Here is a 13411-nt window from a genome sequence, read left to right as displayed (position 1 = left end):
GTCCAAGTAGTTTCTTTATGACAGCATAATTATTTATATAAAGAAAAATAGTCAAAACAATTAAGATGTTTCCACAGCAATTTCCAAAATGGATTCCATGCCAAGCTTTTATCATTTATTTTAACCAATTGAAATAAAAATGACTAAATTTAAACAACAACAACCACCTAACCAGGAAAGTAAGCAGGGTATTAAGTTTAAGGCTTTTGTTATCTGTTGGAGAGACTTCAGTGACATGTTTTGACAACCTGAAGTATGTTACAGGGCACTACACACTGAATAATAAAGCACTGTTTAAATGATCTGCATATAGATCTAAGCAGATTACCATTCTAAGCATGTACAGCACTGGTGACTAAAACATAACATTTAGAGTAAAGAGCTTACCTGTGGAGCAGAAAGCCAACCACATCTTTCTTCCAATTTATTCATATCCCTGTCAAAGTTATTTAGGAACTTATAGCGAAGAAGGTCATCATCAGTTAAATTAAACTGCCTTCTGGCATAATGGTAACTTTCATTATTTCCTTTCCTGGGGAAATCTAACCATTCGGGATGCCCAAATTCATTACCTGCATTAAAAAAGAAAAAAAAAAAAACATAAACAACACATAGTAAAAATTGTATTTCTTACTAAGATAACTCAATAATTATACTTTTCAAAGTCTTTAAAATCAGTGTTGGTTACAATTTATACAGCTGTCCCTTGTGAATGATGTATAACCCTGGTTCAGAAAGAACGCAGTTTAAAAAGGAGACCGTGTTTGGATTCTGAAGTCCAGGGTCCAATTTTAACCTGCTTTTCTCATTTTCTTCATGCACAAACTGAGAACAGCTAGCTCTGTCACACGTATTTCATGTCTGAAATAGTAACTGAAATCTGAGTAATTTTTGAATTCTCTATTTCTATAATCTCTTAAATCCCTACAATGTTTCACAATTTCTAAAGGCTTTGCATGTACATTATTTTTGATCCTCAAAGGAACTCTTTATTTAATCCATTTCACAGATGAGAAATCCCAAGCTCTGGGCAGTTAAGGGATTTGTCCAAATTCACAGAGATATGTGGAAAAGTAACCGTTAAAATTTAGGTTTGATTAAAACTCAAATTTCTTTCTACTTTGTCACAATAGGCAAGTATGTTTTAAATTTCAGGTGCTATGAAAACCCAAGTCATCACTTTTATTATTCATTTTCTATTTCTTTCTCAGCTACGTAGGTTATCATATATTTATGTGTATCTTTCATCTCAAGTGTGTGTGTGTGTGCGCACATGTGCCTGTATGTGTATGTGTATGTGCACGTACAATTGGGACAGCTGGTTGGGAATCCATTCATATACTATTTTTCATTATAATTATAAGAATCAGAAAAAATACACCCAAAATGTAAAAAAATAATAACATACATATTTTTCATTCTGAAAATCAAATTTAGATATTAGCTGTCTAATAGATAGGCTTCTATAGTTTTCCCCAAGTTGTTTTTCTACTTTATGGCTTCTTTTTCCCCCTAAAATTAAATACTACCTACTAAAATTACTTTGATTTGCTATATTAATGCAACAAATTTCTAAGCTACAAATTTCTCTTTTGAGTTAGAAAGTACCATTGCCAAAACAAATGTTCTACTTTAAATAAAAAGGTATATTAATATTCTAATAAATAAAAGCTAATGTAATTCAAAATGATTTACTCTACAATTATTCAAAATGGTAAACTCCGCTAAGAAACAATGCAATTTACTTAACTTTTAATTTAAACTTTTAGGGACCATAACCATCAAAATAAACATAACATCCAAACCAATTATGTTTGGATGTTATGTCTATAGCAGTTTTATAAAAACTAAAGTATCCACAAAAACTTTGCTAACTTCTATTATTTTATTATAAATGATATTTCTTAGGACACTGCCCACCACTGAGAAAGAAGAAATAACTTAATTTCTGACCCTGTGGGGTCAGAAAATATCTATAATACATAATAGAGTATACAGAATGTATATATGTTTATATTTACTTACTTATGCTTTGAAAGAGACAACAAATTTTCCTCTGCTATACTTAGGAGTCCTATTTAGGTCTGGGGCTTGATTCACACAGTCCATAGTATACCCATGACATAGTTAATTATTATCCATTTAACCAGCAGAATGATGTACTTCCAGAATGGTAGTTAGGGCTTATGGGATACTGATAATGAAGTTACTACCAGTTTGGGGAAAATTACATGCCAAATGCTAGTTAGATTTTTATTTAGTAGAGGACTTAGGAGATACACTAAAAATTCCATGAGGCAGCTAAGGTATAGTAATCTAAAAACTGGATCCAGTCTTTTTGTAGTCCATTTCTGAATGGACTCCATTATTACTAATTCCTTTCCTGGGGGAGATTGTTAGATCATTGTCATCATGATTCCTCACAGTAGAGGCAGCAGTGAATGGCTAATGTCTGCTTACTATGTGCTAAACACTATTATAAATTTTGCATATGAATGGGCTCTTTCCAATTTCAACAACCCTGAAAAAGGTGTATTATTGTCTTGATCTTACAGGGAAGAGAGTGCAGGCATGAGAGTTATTATGTGGTAGGGCTTATCAATTTAGGTAGCATAGTTTAAGCATTCTCTTACAAATCTACCATATGGCTCAGAAGTACATGCCATGGTAAGCACAAAGAATGACCAACCTTTCATATTAGGTCAGAGAATTCAAGTTAAGCAACTGACATATGTAACTGCACTGGAGTGTGAAGGGGAGAGGAGGTGAGTTCAGTTTAACCATAAAAAGGGGTTCATGGCAGGTGGAGACATTGGGCAAACAAAATGAAGTTATGAGGACAGACCTCCTGAAATCTGGATTTTCTATTAAAGGCACTATGGAACCAAAGTCAATTTTTAGGTAAGGGAATGAGGAATTCAAATATTTTCTTATAAAATCTCTATGTCACAGAGGGGAAAGATAACAGATACGGGTGATAGGCAAAGGTTGGAAAGATAGTATGGGATCCAAAGTATAAGGTATGAGATGATGAGACTTTGTAGGAATGAAGAATGATGGTTCCAATGGCATTTCTGAGATGGATACAGCAGGATTTGATGACTGCCAGCTGAATGGAGGTGGTAAGGAAAAGGGATGTCAGTTATGAGCTCAGGAAACTGAGTAGTAACAGCATTACCTGAATTTGGGGAAAATGGTGAGAGGAAGTGTGTAGGGAGAAGATACTAAACTTATTTTTGTTTGTTTGTTTGTTTCATTTAAGACCTGAAGAATACATAGGCATTTATGGATTTAGCATAATAGTGACAGGTAGGTTACTGAAATTCAGGAGAGAATTTATTACACTAGATTTATCCACTAGATGACCAATTTATTACAAATTACACTAAAGGATAAGAACCAGATGGAAGAGATACATAGGGAAAGGTATAGAAAAAAGGCATGGGATTTCCAGGCTCTCTCCAGGTGGGCAACTGTCCCCCAAATCTTCATGTTCTGCAATCTGTAAGCTCTCTGAAGACCTTCCTTTTAGGTTTCTATGGAGGCATTTTTACATAGGCAGGAGTGACTAAATCATGAGCAACTAAACTCAATATCCAGTCTCTCCCCCTCTCCAGAGGTCGAAGGGGTGGGCTAGAAGTACTAAACTGGCAACTAGTTTTCATCCTCAAGTGCTTTCCAAAAGTTACCTTTGTTAACATAGAAAGACACCATTAACATTCTCAACACTTAAGAGAATCCAAAAAGGTGCCATGAACAGGGAATTGTGGATGATGAGCAAATATGTATGAGAAAAAACTATTTTGGTCATCTGAATGACCAAATACATGAGTGTGTGTGTATATATATATATTTCCTATAAATCACAATTTCACAAGGGTCCTCACTCAACCATTCTGGCACTCCATCTGCAGTGCCAGCTTCCTGAAAATTAGAAATAAATTTCTGTTGTTTATAAGTCACCCAATTCATGATATTTTGTTCTATCAGCCCAAGTAGACTGTATTTTTGATAAATATTTAATTTTCATTTATATAGTGATGGCTATATATCCAAATCTATCATTCTCTATTTTTTTTCTACCTACAACTTGCCTACAAACAAATATAGGTTTACCTTTTATGCTATTTTGAACTTAATATTAGTATTTTCATGTGAATAAATGTGTATTTCCACCATGGTATTACATTGTGTGCATATTATTTATTTAACTATTTTCAGGTTAGCTATTTTGACTTTTATTAATACTTAAATATTTAAAAAATGGCCAATACTGTAAATGCATCTCTGTGCAGTTAGTTGCCTGATATTTCCTTAAAATAAACTGAGTAAGTAGAATAGCTTGTTCAAAAGGTAAACAGCAGATTTTAAGAGAAATTTCCCAGGTGTGAACATTATTAATTATTTGAAGACACAGGTAAAAGTTACAAATTGTTACTGAAAATAATGTTTAACATATATACATATTATATTCCTTAATACATATGTTTACAGTTCTACCTTAAAAGTATTTTTATCATTTAAATTTAAGATTTTATTTTAATGCTCTTTAATAGGTAAATTTGAAATATTCATTTCTCTTTTCAAAAGCATGTAAAAAGTTATTAACTATTAAGAAGAAAATTCATAAGTCAATTTAAGTACTTGGGAAAATATAAGAGAAAGATGAAAGAAGGAGAAATGCTTGGTCTCATAATCCAATTTTGGATTTTAATGTATTTTAAATTTTTAATTCATTTATCCATTATATTCCAGTAAGACGATTCTAATAAGCATGCTTACATAATATGGGAGAAGAAATTAACTCTCTAAATTAGGAAGTTATTTTTTAAAAATTCAAGATTTAATGAAGACCCTATTCTATTAAATAATAATATATTAGTATCTCTTAGGGACTACTTCAGATTTTCTGAAAAACTTCTCCTGGAAAAGCTTCTTTATAAGCTTGAAAGATATGGAAAGTTACATTCAACAAAAAATAAAAGTTATTTTATTTTCATGCAGACAAAACATTCTACAGGGTGGCTTCTGAATGTTATATCTGTTGTAAATGAGCTGACAAGGGGCAAATTAAGTTTAATGTAGACAAACGCAACATTAAATTTCATATTTGGTTCAAAACTGTAAACACAAGCATAAAATAAATGGAAGCAAATCACAGAGAGACTTTCAAAGTGACCTTGGAATAATCGTGAAGCATTCTGAGACTGAACAGAGAAAACTGGAAAATGTGTGTTAGTATCTTACACTAGCTCACAGCTCACAAACCTAACGAAGAAAAATACTATCATTAAAAGAAGTTAAGGATGCTCTTCTCAGCTATGGCCTACAAATTACTTAGGAAATGTGGCAGCAGTTGAAACAGAACAGTGAAATATGGCCATCCGAAAAGCTTATAACTTAGGACTGCTGTATATAAAGATGGAGACAAAATATAAATTTATTCAGATAATGGCAAAGGTAATTGATTTGTTTTAGTATAAACAACTTGAAGGGATGGGAAAAACATGTTCTGAAGCAGCATATAAATTTAACTAAATTAAAAAATATGGGTGTATACATTTCTAAATTATATATAAATGTCATATATACATGTATACATCATGTATGTACATATTTCTCAGTGAATGCAACAGGCATTTGTAATGGATTTACGCACTCCTAGTTATTCCCTGGTATTTTATGCTAAATGTGTGTATGTTCATCTGTACATTTTTCTGAGGAGAAAAAGGTTTTCCGCAGATTCTCCAGGCATTTGAGTCTTAAAAAGTATAAGAATGGCTCACTGTATTAGAATGTTGGGAAGTAGAATACCTCACAAGTAAGAATTTCTAAGAAGCATTTTTAAAACCTTTGGCTGGTTTATTCAACAGATAAGAGACGTAGACAAGTCACATTCAAACTGACTTTACTGCAGAGAAGCAGTGACCGTGACACATGAGAACAATACTTCTTGAGCCCAAAATATGTATCACAAGTAACCTGACATTCACCATCAAAATATGACATTTCTGCTCATTAAATTATGATTCTGATCATTAATGTAATACATAGAATGTTACTCATTTCAAAATGAAGGGAGAAAAGTAATTTTTTGACCTGTCACTTGGGACATTTTATAAGAAAATTCACAGTTCTTGCCAAGATTCATTGTACTGAATGTAGTAACAGCACTGGGTGCTTCTAGAAATAAGGCTTTAATGATTTGGCTAAACAACTTTAAAACAAGAGTAGAAAGCAAGTGACTAACATTGCTACATTTAATTCATGAGTCTAGAAATTTCTCTAAGTTCTTTCTCTCCTTTTCCATTTCCCTTGTAAACAGAACTATTCATGTCTAGTTAATTGTGAAAAACCTCTAAGCGCGAAATTCCTATTGGGATTTCTTTTCCTGTAATTAATTTTTTGCTGTTTGATGTAAAGGTCCAAACTATAAATTGACAAGAAGCCAGCTGGTAAAGTGATGAAATTCAAGACAATATAACTAATGAAAAAAGCCCCAGCTCTGTTAGCTGAACATTTTGATTAGTGGGTTTGTATTTTGTTTCTTGAAACTGTAATGCATACTAATTTTACCTAGGAATTAATTAAAAGTCTATTATAAATTCCATGTTGTGGATGTTACACAATTTTTATTGATATCATTTATGTATATATGACAATAAAGTATAGTCCTAATGAGATTAAAAAAAAAACTAATGAGATTAAAAAAAAAACTGTACTAAAAACTAACTCTTAAAGGGACGCATATGTCTTAAAGTCAAATGCTTTTCGTGTTTATTCGATTCCCCAAAGAAGAGCACACAGCATAAAATAATTTTCTAAATCAGGGCCCATGTTTTCTCTTTTTGAAAGAGTAAACTTGCTCCTACTTCTCCACCACTGATCAACATGGCTCCAGGCAGGGGCTACAACTAATGCTTCTTTTTCGCTCTCTGCAGCTTGCTGCAGTGCACTATAACTACAACAGGGAGTCCTTAAATATTTGTCAAGGTTAAATGTTTCCCACTACAACTATTAAAGGTCTAACTTCATCTCTTTTGAGGCGCAGAAGTAAAATATAATGATCAGATACAGAAGATGAGATAAAGAACAGCATGCTAGCTGAGGCAAGCAGACCTAAGTGCAGCAGTGTTACTGGGGATTCATCCTTAAAGTCTATTACACCTCCACACTGCAAATTTTAGTTAATTCTCTGTTTATAGTAAATACGTCTTTATAATATAACTTACATATCTCTATATATTTACATATATCTACAATCATATAGATACACACATAAATATATGTGCCTATGCAAGTGTGTGTATATTACAGTCCTAATAAGGACATTAAAAAATTAAATGGAAAGCCCACACTATTGAAGTGTATCCTGTGTTTCAGAAAACATGCTTAATGTACATCAGCATGGTCCCTGTCCACAGAGTTCATAACCTAACAGGGGACAGAGACAGAATTAAAGAACTACATACATACATATATACATATATATATATATATATATATCATACCTTTATATGGTATCTATGCATACAATAATACATAATTATGTAAAATATTAGTATACTATTATACTATCATGTCAATATACTGTTTGGTTTCCTAAAATTTCCTGTAATAAATGTACAAATATTTTGAGTAAAATACATAACATTCAGTCTTTCATTCCTAGATGCGACGCAGGAAGAGGGGCCTAAGAAGTAAGCACAGAAAGAGAGGTTTACCCCCCGTGTATGCACAAAGGGAATGGTGGCCTGAATTAAATGCTATTCCTGATCTTTTGTTCCAAAAAATAAAACCATAGTGACTAGTTTCCATGCCCCGAGATTGTGATAGCTGAAATGGCAAAGGAATGGTGCTGAAGTTAAACGCCAAGGCCCATCAGTGCCATTTATCTGCCCTTTTCTTCCCATTCTTTCCCCTGAAAAATTATAAATAAAAGTCTTGACGCAGGGTCTCCCTGGTGGCACAAGGGGTTAAGATGCAACCTATGCCACTGCAGCACGAGTTCTATCCCCAGCCAGGGAGCTACCTACATGGCACAGCAGACCTCTCCTGACTTGCCTGCCCACTGCTCCCATCAGCAGTGTGTTTCAGTCATTCTGCCTGTTCTGTTCCCCACTCTGTTTCCGGTGAATCCTCTCACCCTCTCCCCCACACCTCTGGCCTGTACCCCAGTTCTTGTATGCATAAATAATCTTTAAAAAAAAGTCTCAAGGCAATAGCCAAATGAGTTCTGGGCATTTTAGAAAACAGTTTTCAATTTCAACTATGCTTGGTTGGCCATGGCCAAACCCACCAAACCTTTTAGTTAGTCACATAATCAGAATTGCTGTAGTGGTAAGATTTCATCATAAGGATAGTAGATAAAGTCAATTCTTAGGTCAAGTGTTTTGGAAAAAGAGTTGCCCAAATCAAGCAAACAAGTAAACAACCTTCAACCACCAATGCACATAAGAACAATATGAAATTAACTTTCTATTCCATATAGATATGGTAGAATAATATAGACACAAATATAAGCCGGTGTTATTTGAAATGCTAAGAACTAGTAATATTATATTAAGGATAATTCTATATCTTATTTTAGTTAGATTAAGAAACTGGAAGAACATTTTAAAGAAATGAAATATAAAATAATCATCAAGACATATTAAAATAATAAAAGCAAAAGCAATTCCTTGAAATCCCTCCATACACATATTTTTTGTTAATATTTAAGCAGTTTTTCAAAAATAGTAAAAAAAAAAAACCTTCAGGATGGGAGAGAACATTATCCCCATTTTCAGATAATAGATCAGGAAGGTAATGTTATTTTCTAATTTATGCAGATACCAAGGTTAGTATTCAAATATAAGTTTGTCTATATTATGTCCTTTCCATCTGGTAGTAGGTACTTGATTTGAATGACATTAGCTAGAAACCTATTATATACAGGCTAATATTAGGGGAGATTTAAAAAAAAAAAAGCTATAACAAGATGTGTAAGAGTGTATTTTCCAATATCACTATTTTTTACAGATAAGATATATTTATTACTGACTTGTGCTCCCTTTGAGCCTTGCATGTTCTACAACTCATGCTGTTATTACTCCGTGTTCTAGCCTTTTAGTCTCCATGAGGACTTTTTTAAATTCCTGAAGGAAGGTTTTATTTAAGGCTTGTGCTTCTACCATCGTATGATATTTTTCGTATTAAGGCAATTATTTAAATAGTGCAAAATTTTTTTCTGTGCTTATTGTTTGTGTCTGTTTCTTAATTGGATTGGGCACAGACATCTTATATTTTCATCTATTGTCTCTACTGCCTAATGTAATAGCAAGCATATTATGCACACTCAAAGATTTATTGAAAAAATGAAATAGGAAGGAAATTGTGTCTGCTTTCCATAGCAGACTATATATTGCTAACAGGAAGTTTTACCTTACTTTTTGAATACCCAGCTTGAAGCACAGGGACTGAGTAGAAGGAAATATCTAACATGTTTCCTTAGTAGTTGAACAATTGTTCTCTATGAGGGCCATAAGAAAAACACAAAAGTGCTGGGGGACATAAGGCATTGGGTAAAGGGGAGTATATTCACACCATCAGAGAAGAGAAGATGTAAATCCAAAGAAAACAGATAAAACACTTCAGCATTCTGTTCCTTGGAGGTGAGGATGCCTCCTCTAGTGTTATCCTATTCTGAATGACATGCCAACTGGAGGTAGAATTTCAAGGGTTTCATGTTGCTATGCATACTCTGATGCACACACCATTTTTGATGTGCATGATATTTGAAAGTTATTTAAAATGAATAAAGATAGTAAAAAATGACAAAACTAAAAATATAAATGAGACTGAATTGAGAATGAGTATGGTTTTATGCAAAAAGATGTTTAAGAACTTGATACTATTTGCTTAAAGAAATTGACAGCAACAATAATGAAGTTTTGCCATTCATTCTGAAGTTTTTTTGATGCTCCATGAAGCACAGGACTCAAAATATTCTTTGAAGGAAAGGAAAAGAAGGTGAATGAATAGCCTATTTTGTAAAATAATCAATTGAATTCAGATGTTTTGCAAGTAAGTTACAAATGTCTGAGAAAATGATTTGCTAATGAAATACAGTGCATAAACATGGGCACCAACTGAAAGACTCCATACCTCTCAAGGTGGAGAAAACTTTTTAGGAAAATAAGAAACAAAGAATATATTGGCTGAATTATAAAACTGATGATAACACTGGTGGTTTTGTGGCAACTCTAACTTTAGATTTAGAGTCAAAAGTTCAGTAGCTGTCAGATTGTTTCTATTTAGTTCCTGAAATTTGCCTATGGTTAGGATATGCTACCAACTAAGCCAGTGTCAGCTCCTTGTGGTCACATTAAACAAAAATAGTAATAGAGGTTAACAAACATTCCTAAATCAATTATTCCTTATGAGCCAAGCAGAGGCATTTTAAAAGTAAACATATAACCATGGGAAATAAGATCGGAAAGAAAATGTTCACTTAAGTCATCTATCTGTACTCCCTAACTGACATCAATTTAATTCCATCCTGATATCATTCCCAGGCTGGATAAATGTTTCTGTAAGATCCCAAGTCTCTTTCAATGCACAGGAAGCTGCAGCTTTTCTAGATTTCAGTCTCCCACAGTGCCTCTTTGGTACTCAGCAACTCCCCTAGTAGAGAGACTTAATTACCTGCTTATAACTTAATCAAAGAACCAGGATCAGTTTGCCTTTGCATGATGCTTCCAATGCTCCAGGTTCCTGCCAATAGCTAGTTAGCCTTCTCTGCTTCCTCTTAGGCAAATGGTGCCAAAGAAATGAAAAAGTTCCATAGCAGTGTGATGGCTTGTGGGGAACACTGTAAACTTATTTCTTCACCCAATAAGTAGAAAGGTTCTCATTGTTATACCTGCTCACTTCAGCTGTCTGCTTTTCCTCTGGGAAACACTGATTTTGATTTTTTTAATATCACTTTTTTCATTAAAAAAATAATTATTGGGCCTCCCTGGTGGTGAAAAGGGGTTAAGTCTCAGCACTATGAAGCTGTCTGCAGCCACTGCAGCAAAATTTCGATCCTCCACCAGGGAGCTAACCCATATGGCAATGCAGACCTCTCCTGTCTGGCCCACTGCTCCCCTCAGCAGTGTATTTCAGTAGATCTGTCTGTTCTGCTCCCCACTCTGTCTCTGGTGAATCCTCTTAACCCCTGCACCTTTGGCCTATACTCCAGTTCATAAATAAATAAAACAAATATTTTAAATTTTTTTATTAAGGTAAGACTGCATTATAACATTATATAAGTCCCATTTGTGCATTGTTAAAAGTCAGTATGTGTATATACTGCATACATTAATTTCATCAGTAAAAGTCCAATTTTATACTTCACCATCCTCCTGACCTCTTGTAGTTGACCTATTCCCCTTCTCCCTTCCTTTTTGACAACCACTAATTGTTCATCATCACCATCACTCTCTACATGGGTAAACCAATGAAATCATCCATATGGCTAAATCATTCTACTTCCAGAGGAGAAAAATTTCTAAATTAAACAGTTTGATTAAAAAAAACACAACACAGAAGTAAAACAATGAAATTAGAAATTTAATCCATTTATGTTTTCACCTTTGTCACAGCTAACCCCTACATTAAACTATTCTACTGGGAATTACTCATGACTATAATTCATCCTAGATGAATCAAGTTCCCTTGTTTTCCACTGACTACATCTTCCCATATACAGACCTTGTTTCAGTTAAACTAGATGACACATAGTAATCTGATCATGACCCCTACTTCTTGCCTCTCTCCAGTTAGTCTTTGTCTTGTAATGCCTGCATTTGCCTCCATAAACCCTGTTTGTTCTTAACAACCACTTTAAATGTCAAATATCTACCTCTTTTTAAGTCTGAGAAACTTGATTTTTTTTTTTTTTTTTGCTAGATAAATTGCTTTCTAAAAAAGGCTCATTCCCTAACCTCTGCTTATGGTTCCAAATTTTGTGAAGTGATATACAAACAGAATGGTGATGTAAAGGCTCATTCAAAGGAGCTCACTCAAATAGTCTATGTTTTTGTTTTTTTTTTTTTTTATAGAGGCATGTTTTATTTATTTTTTTGTTTGTTTGTTTTGTTTATACATGCACTGGGTACAGTCAGAAGCGTGGGAGGGTGAGAGAATTCACCAGAGCCAGAGCCGGGAGCAGAGCAGGCAGAAGGACCGAAGTACACTGATGAGGGGAGCAGCGGGCGGGCGGCAGGAGAGGTCTGCGCGCCTTGTGGGACCCTCCTCCGGTGGCCGGGGAGCAGCCGGGGATCGAACTGGCGCCGCAGAGGCCGCGGGCAGCTTCGCAACCCAGCGCTCAACTGTTGTGCCACCGGGGAGGCCCTCAACTAGTCTATATTCACCTTTTGCTCCTCTTCCTTTTTCCTTGGCTACAGAGAGAGTGTTTTGGTACTTTGATCTAGATTATGTAGGAAAGACAGAATTTCAGTTTTGTGCCTTTTCCTTTATAGAGGTAATGTGTTTTATATATGTGGCTACGAAAATAAGATTTTAGTGTACCCCAAAACTGCAAAGACTAAGGGTATGACAAATACACTATTTTTTTTTTTTACTATCGTTGTTATTTATTTTTTTATTTTTATTTTTTTTAATAATAAATTTTATTGTTATATTCCCCATACAATTGCAGCCCCCCCATTCTGACCCCAATCCCCCCCTCCCGCCCCCGCCCCCCAAAAAAGTGTCTCTGGTTCATAGTTTTTTGTTGATTTTGATTTTCACTTTCTTATAGTTATTCATTTTCCTGGTCCCTTATTTAAGTTTTCTAGATTCCTGCTATGAGTGAGACCATCCGGTATTTTTCTTTTACTTTTTGGCTTATTTCGCTGAGCATGATCCCTTCCAGCGCCATCCATGTTGCTGCAAATTGCATGTGTTTATCTTCTTTGAATGCTGAGTAATATTCCATGGTATATATGTACCACATCTTCTTGATCCAGTCATCTATTTTTGGGCATTTGGGTTGTTTCCAAAGCTTAGCTATTGTAAACAGTGCTGCTATAAACATAGGGGTGCAGGTGTTCTTTGGAATTGATGTTTCTGTGTCCTTTGGGTAAATACCTAGGAGTGGAATTGCTGGATCATATGGAAGCTCTATGTTTAGTAGGTCCAGAAATCTCCACACAGCTCTCCACAGTGGTTGGACCAGTTTGCACTCCCACCAACAGTGCAGAAGAGTTCCTTTTTCTCCACACCCTGACAAATACACTATTGTCTAGAAAAGCATGCTAGTTACTTTACCTAAAATGAACATTGTGTATTAAATTTATAATATAAAGAAAACTAATCAGAATTAAATGCAATAGCTTGCCTGAGAAGTAAAGAAATGCTGAAGAGACTCGAATTACACTAAAAT

General features: G+C 34.4%; 1 protein-coding gene across 2 annotated transcripts in view; it reads right to left on the bottom strand.

Annotated features, from left to right (window-relative positions):
- GBE1 (1,4-alpha-glucan branching enzyme 1) overlaps positions 1-13411 on the bottom strand; it is a 255028-nt gene that overhangs the window by 31449 nt on the left and 210168 nt on the right. For both annotated transcript variants that reach the window (XM_037525699.2, XM_054700702.1), the window contains exon 13: positions 388-572. In XM_037525699.2, coding sequence (XP_037381596.1) covers positions 388-572 — 185 coding nt within the window. The remainder of the gene's footprint in view (positions 1-387; positions 573-13411) is intronic.

The sequence above is a fragment of the Talpa occidentalis genome, unplaced genomic scaffold, assembly GCF_014898055.3.
Source record: "Talpa occidentalis isolate TD23 unplaced genomic scaffold, MPIMG_talOcc4v2.1 talOcc4.4, whole genome shotgun sequence".
Classification (NCBI taxonomy): domain Eukaryota; kingdom Metazoa; phylum Chordata; class Mammalia; order Eulipotyphla; family Talpidae; genus Talpa; species Talpa occidentalis.
Note: the sequence above shows the minus strand (reverse complement) of the source record. Positions and strands in the feature narration are given on the sequence as shown.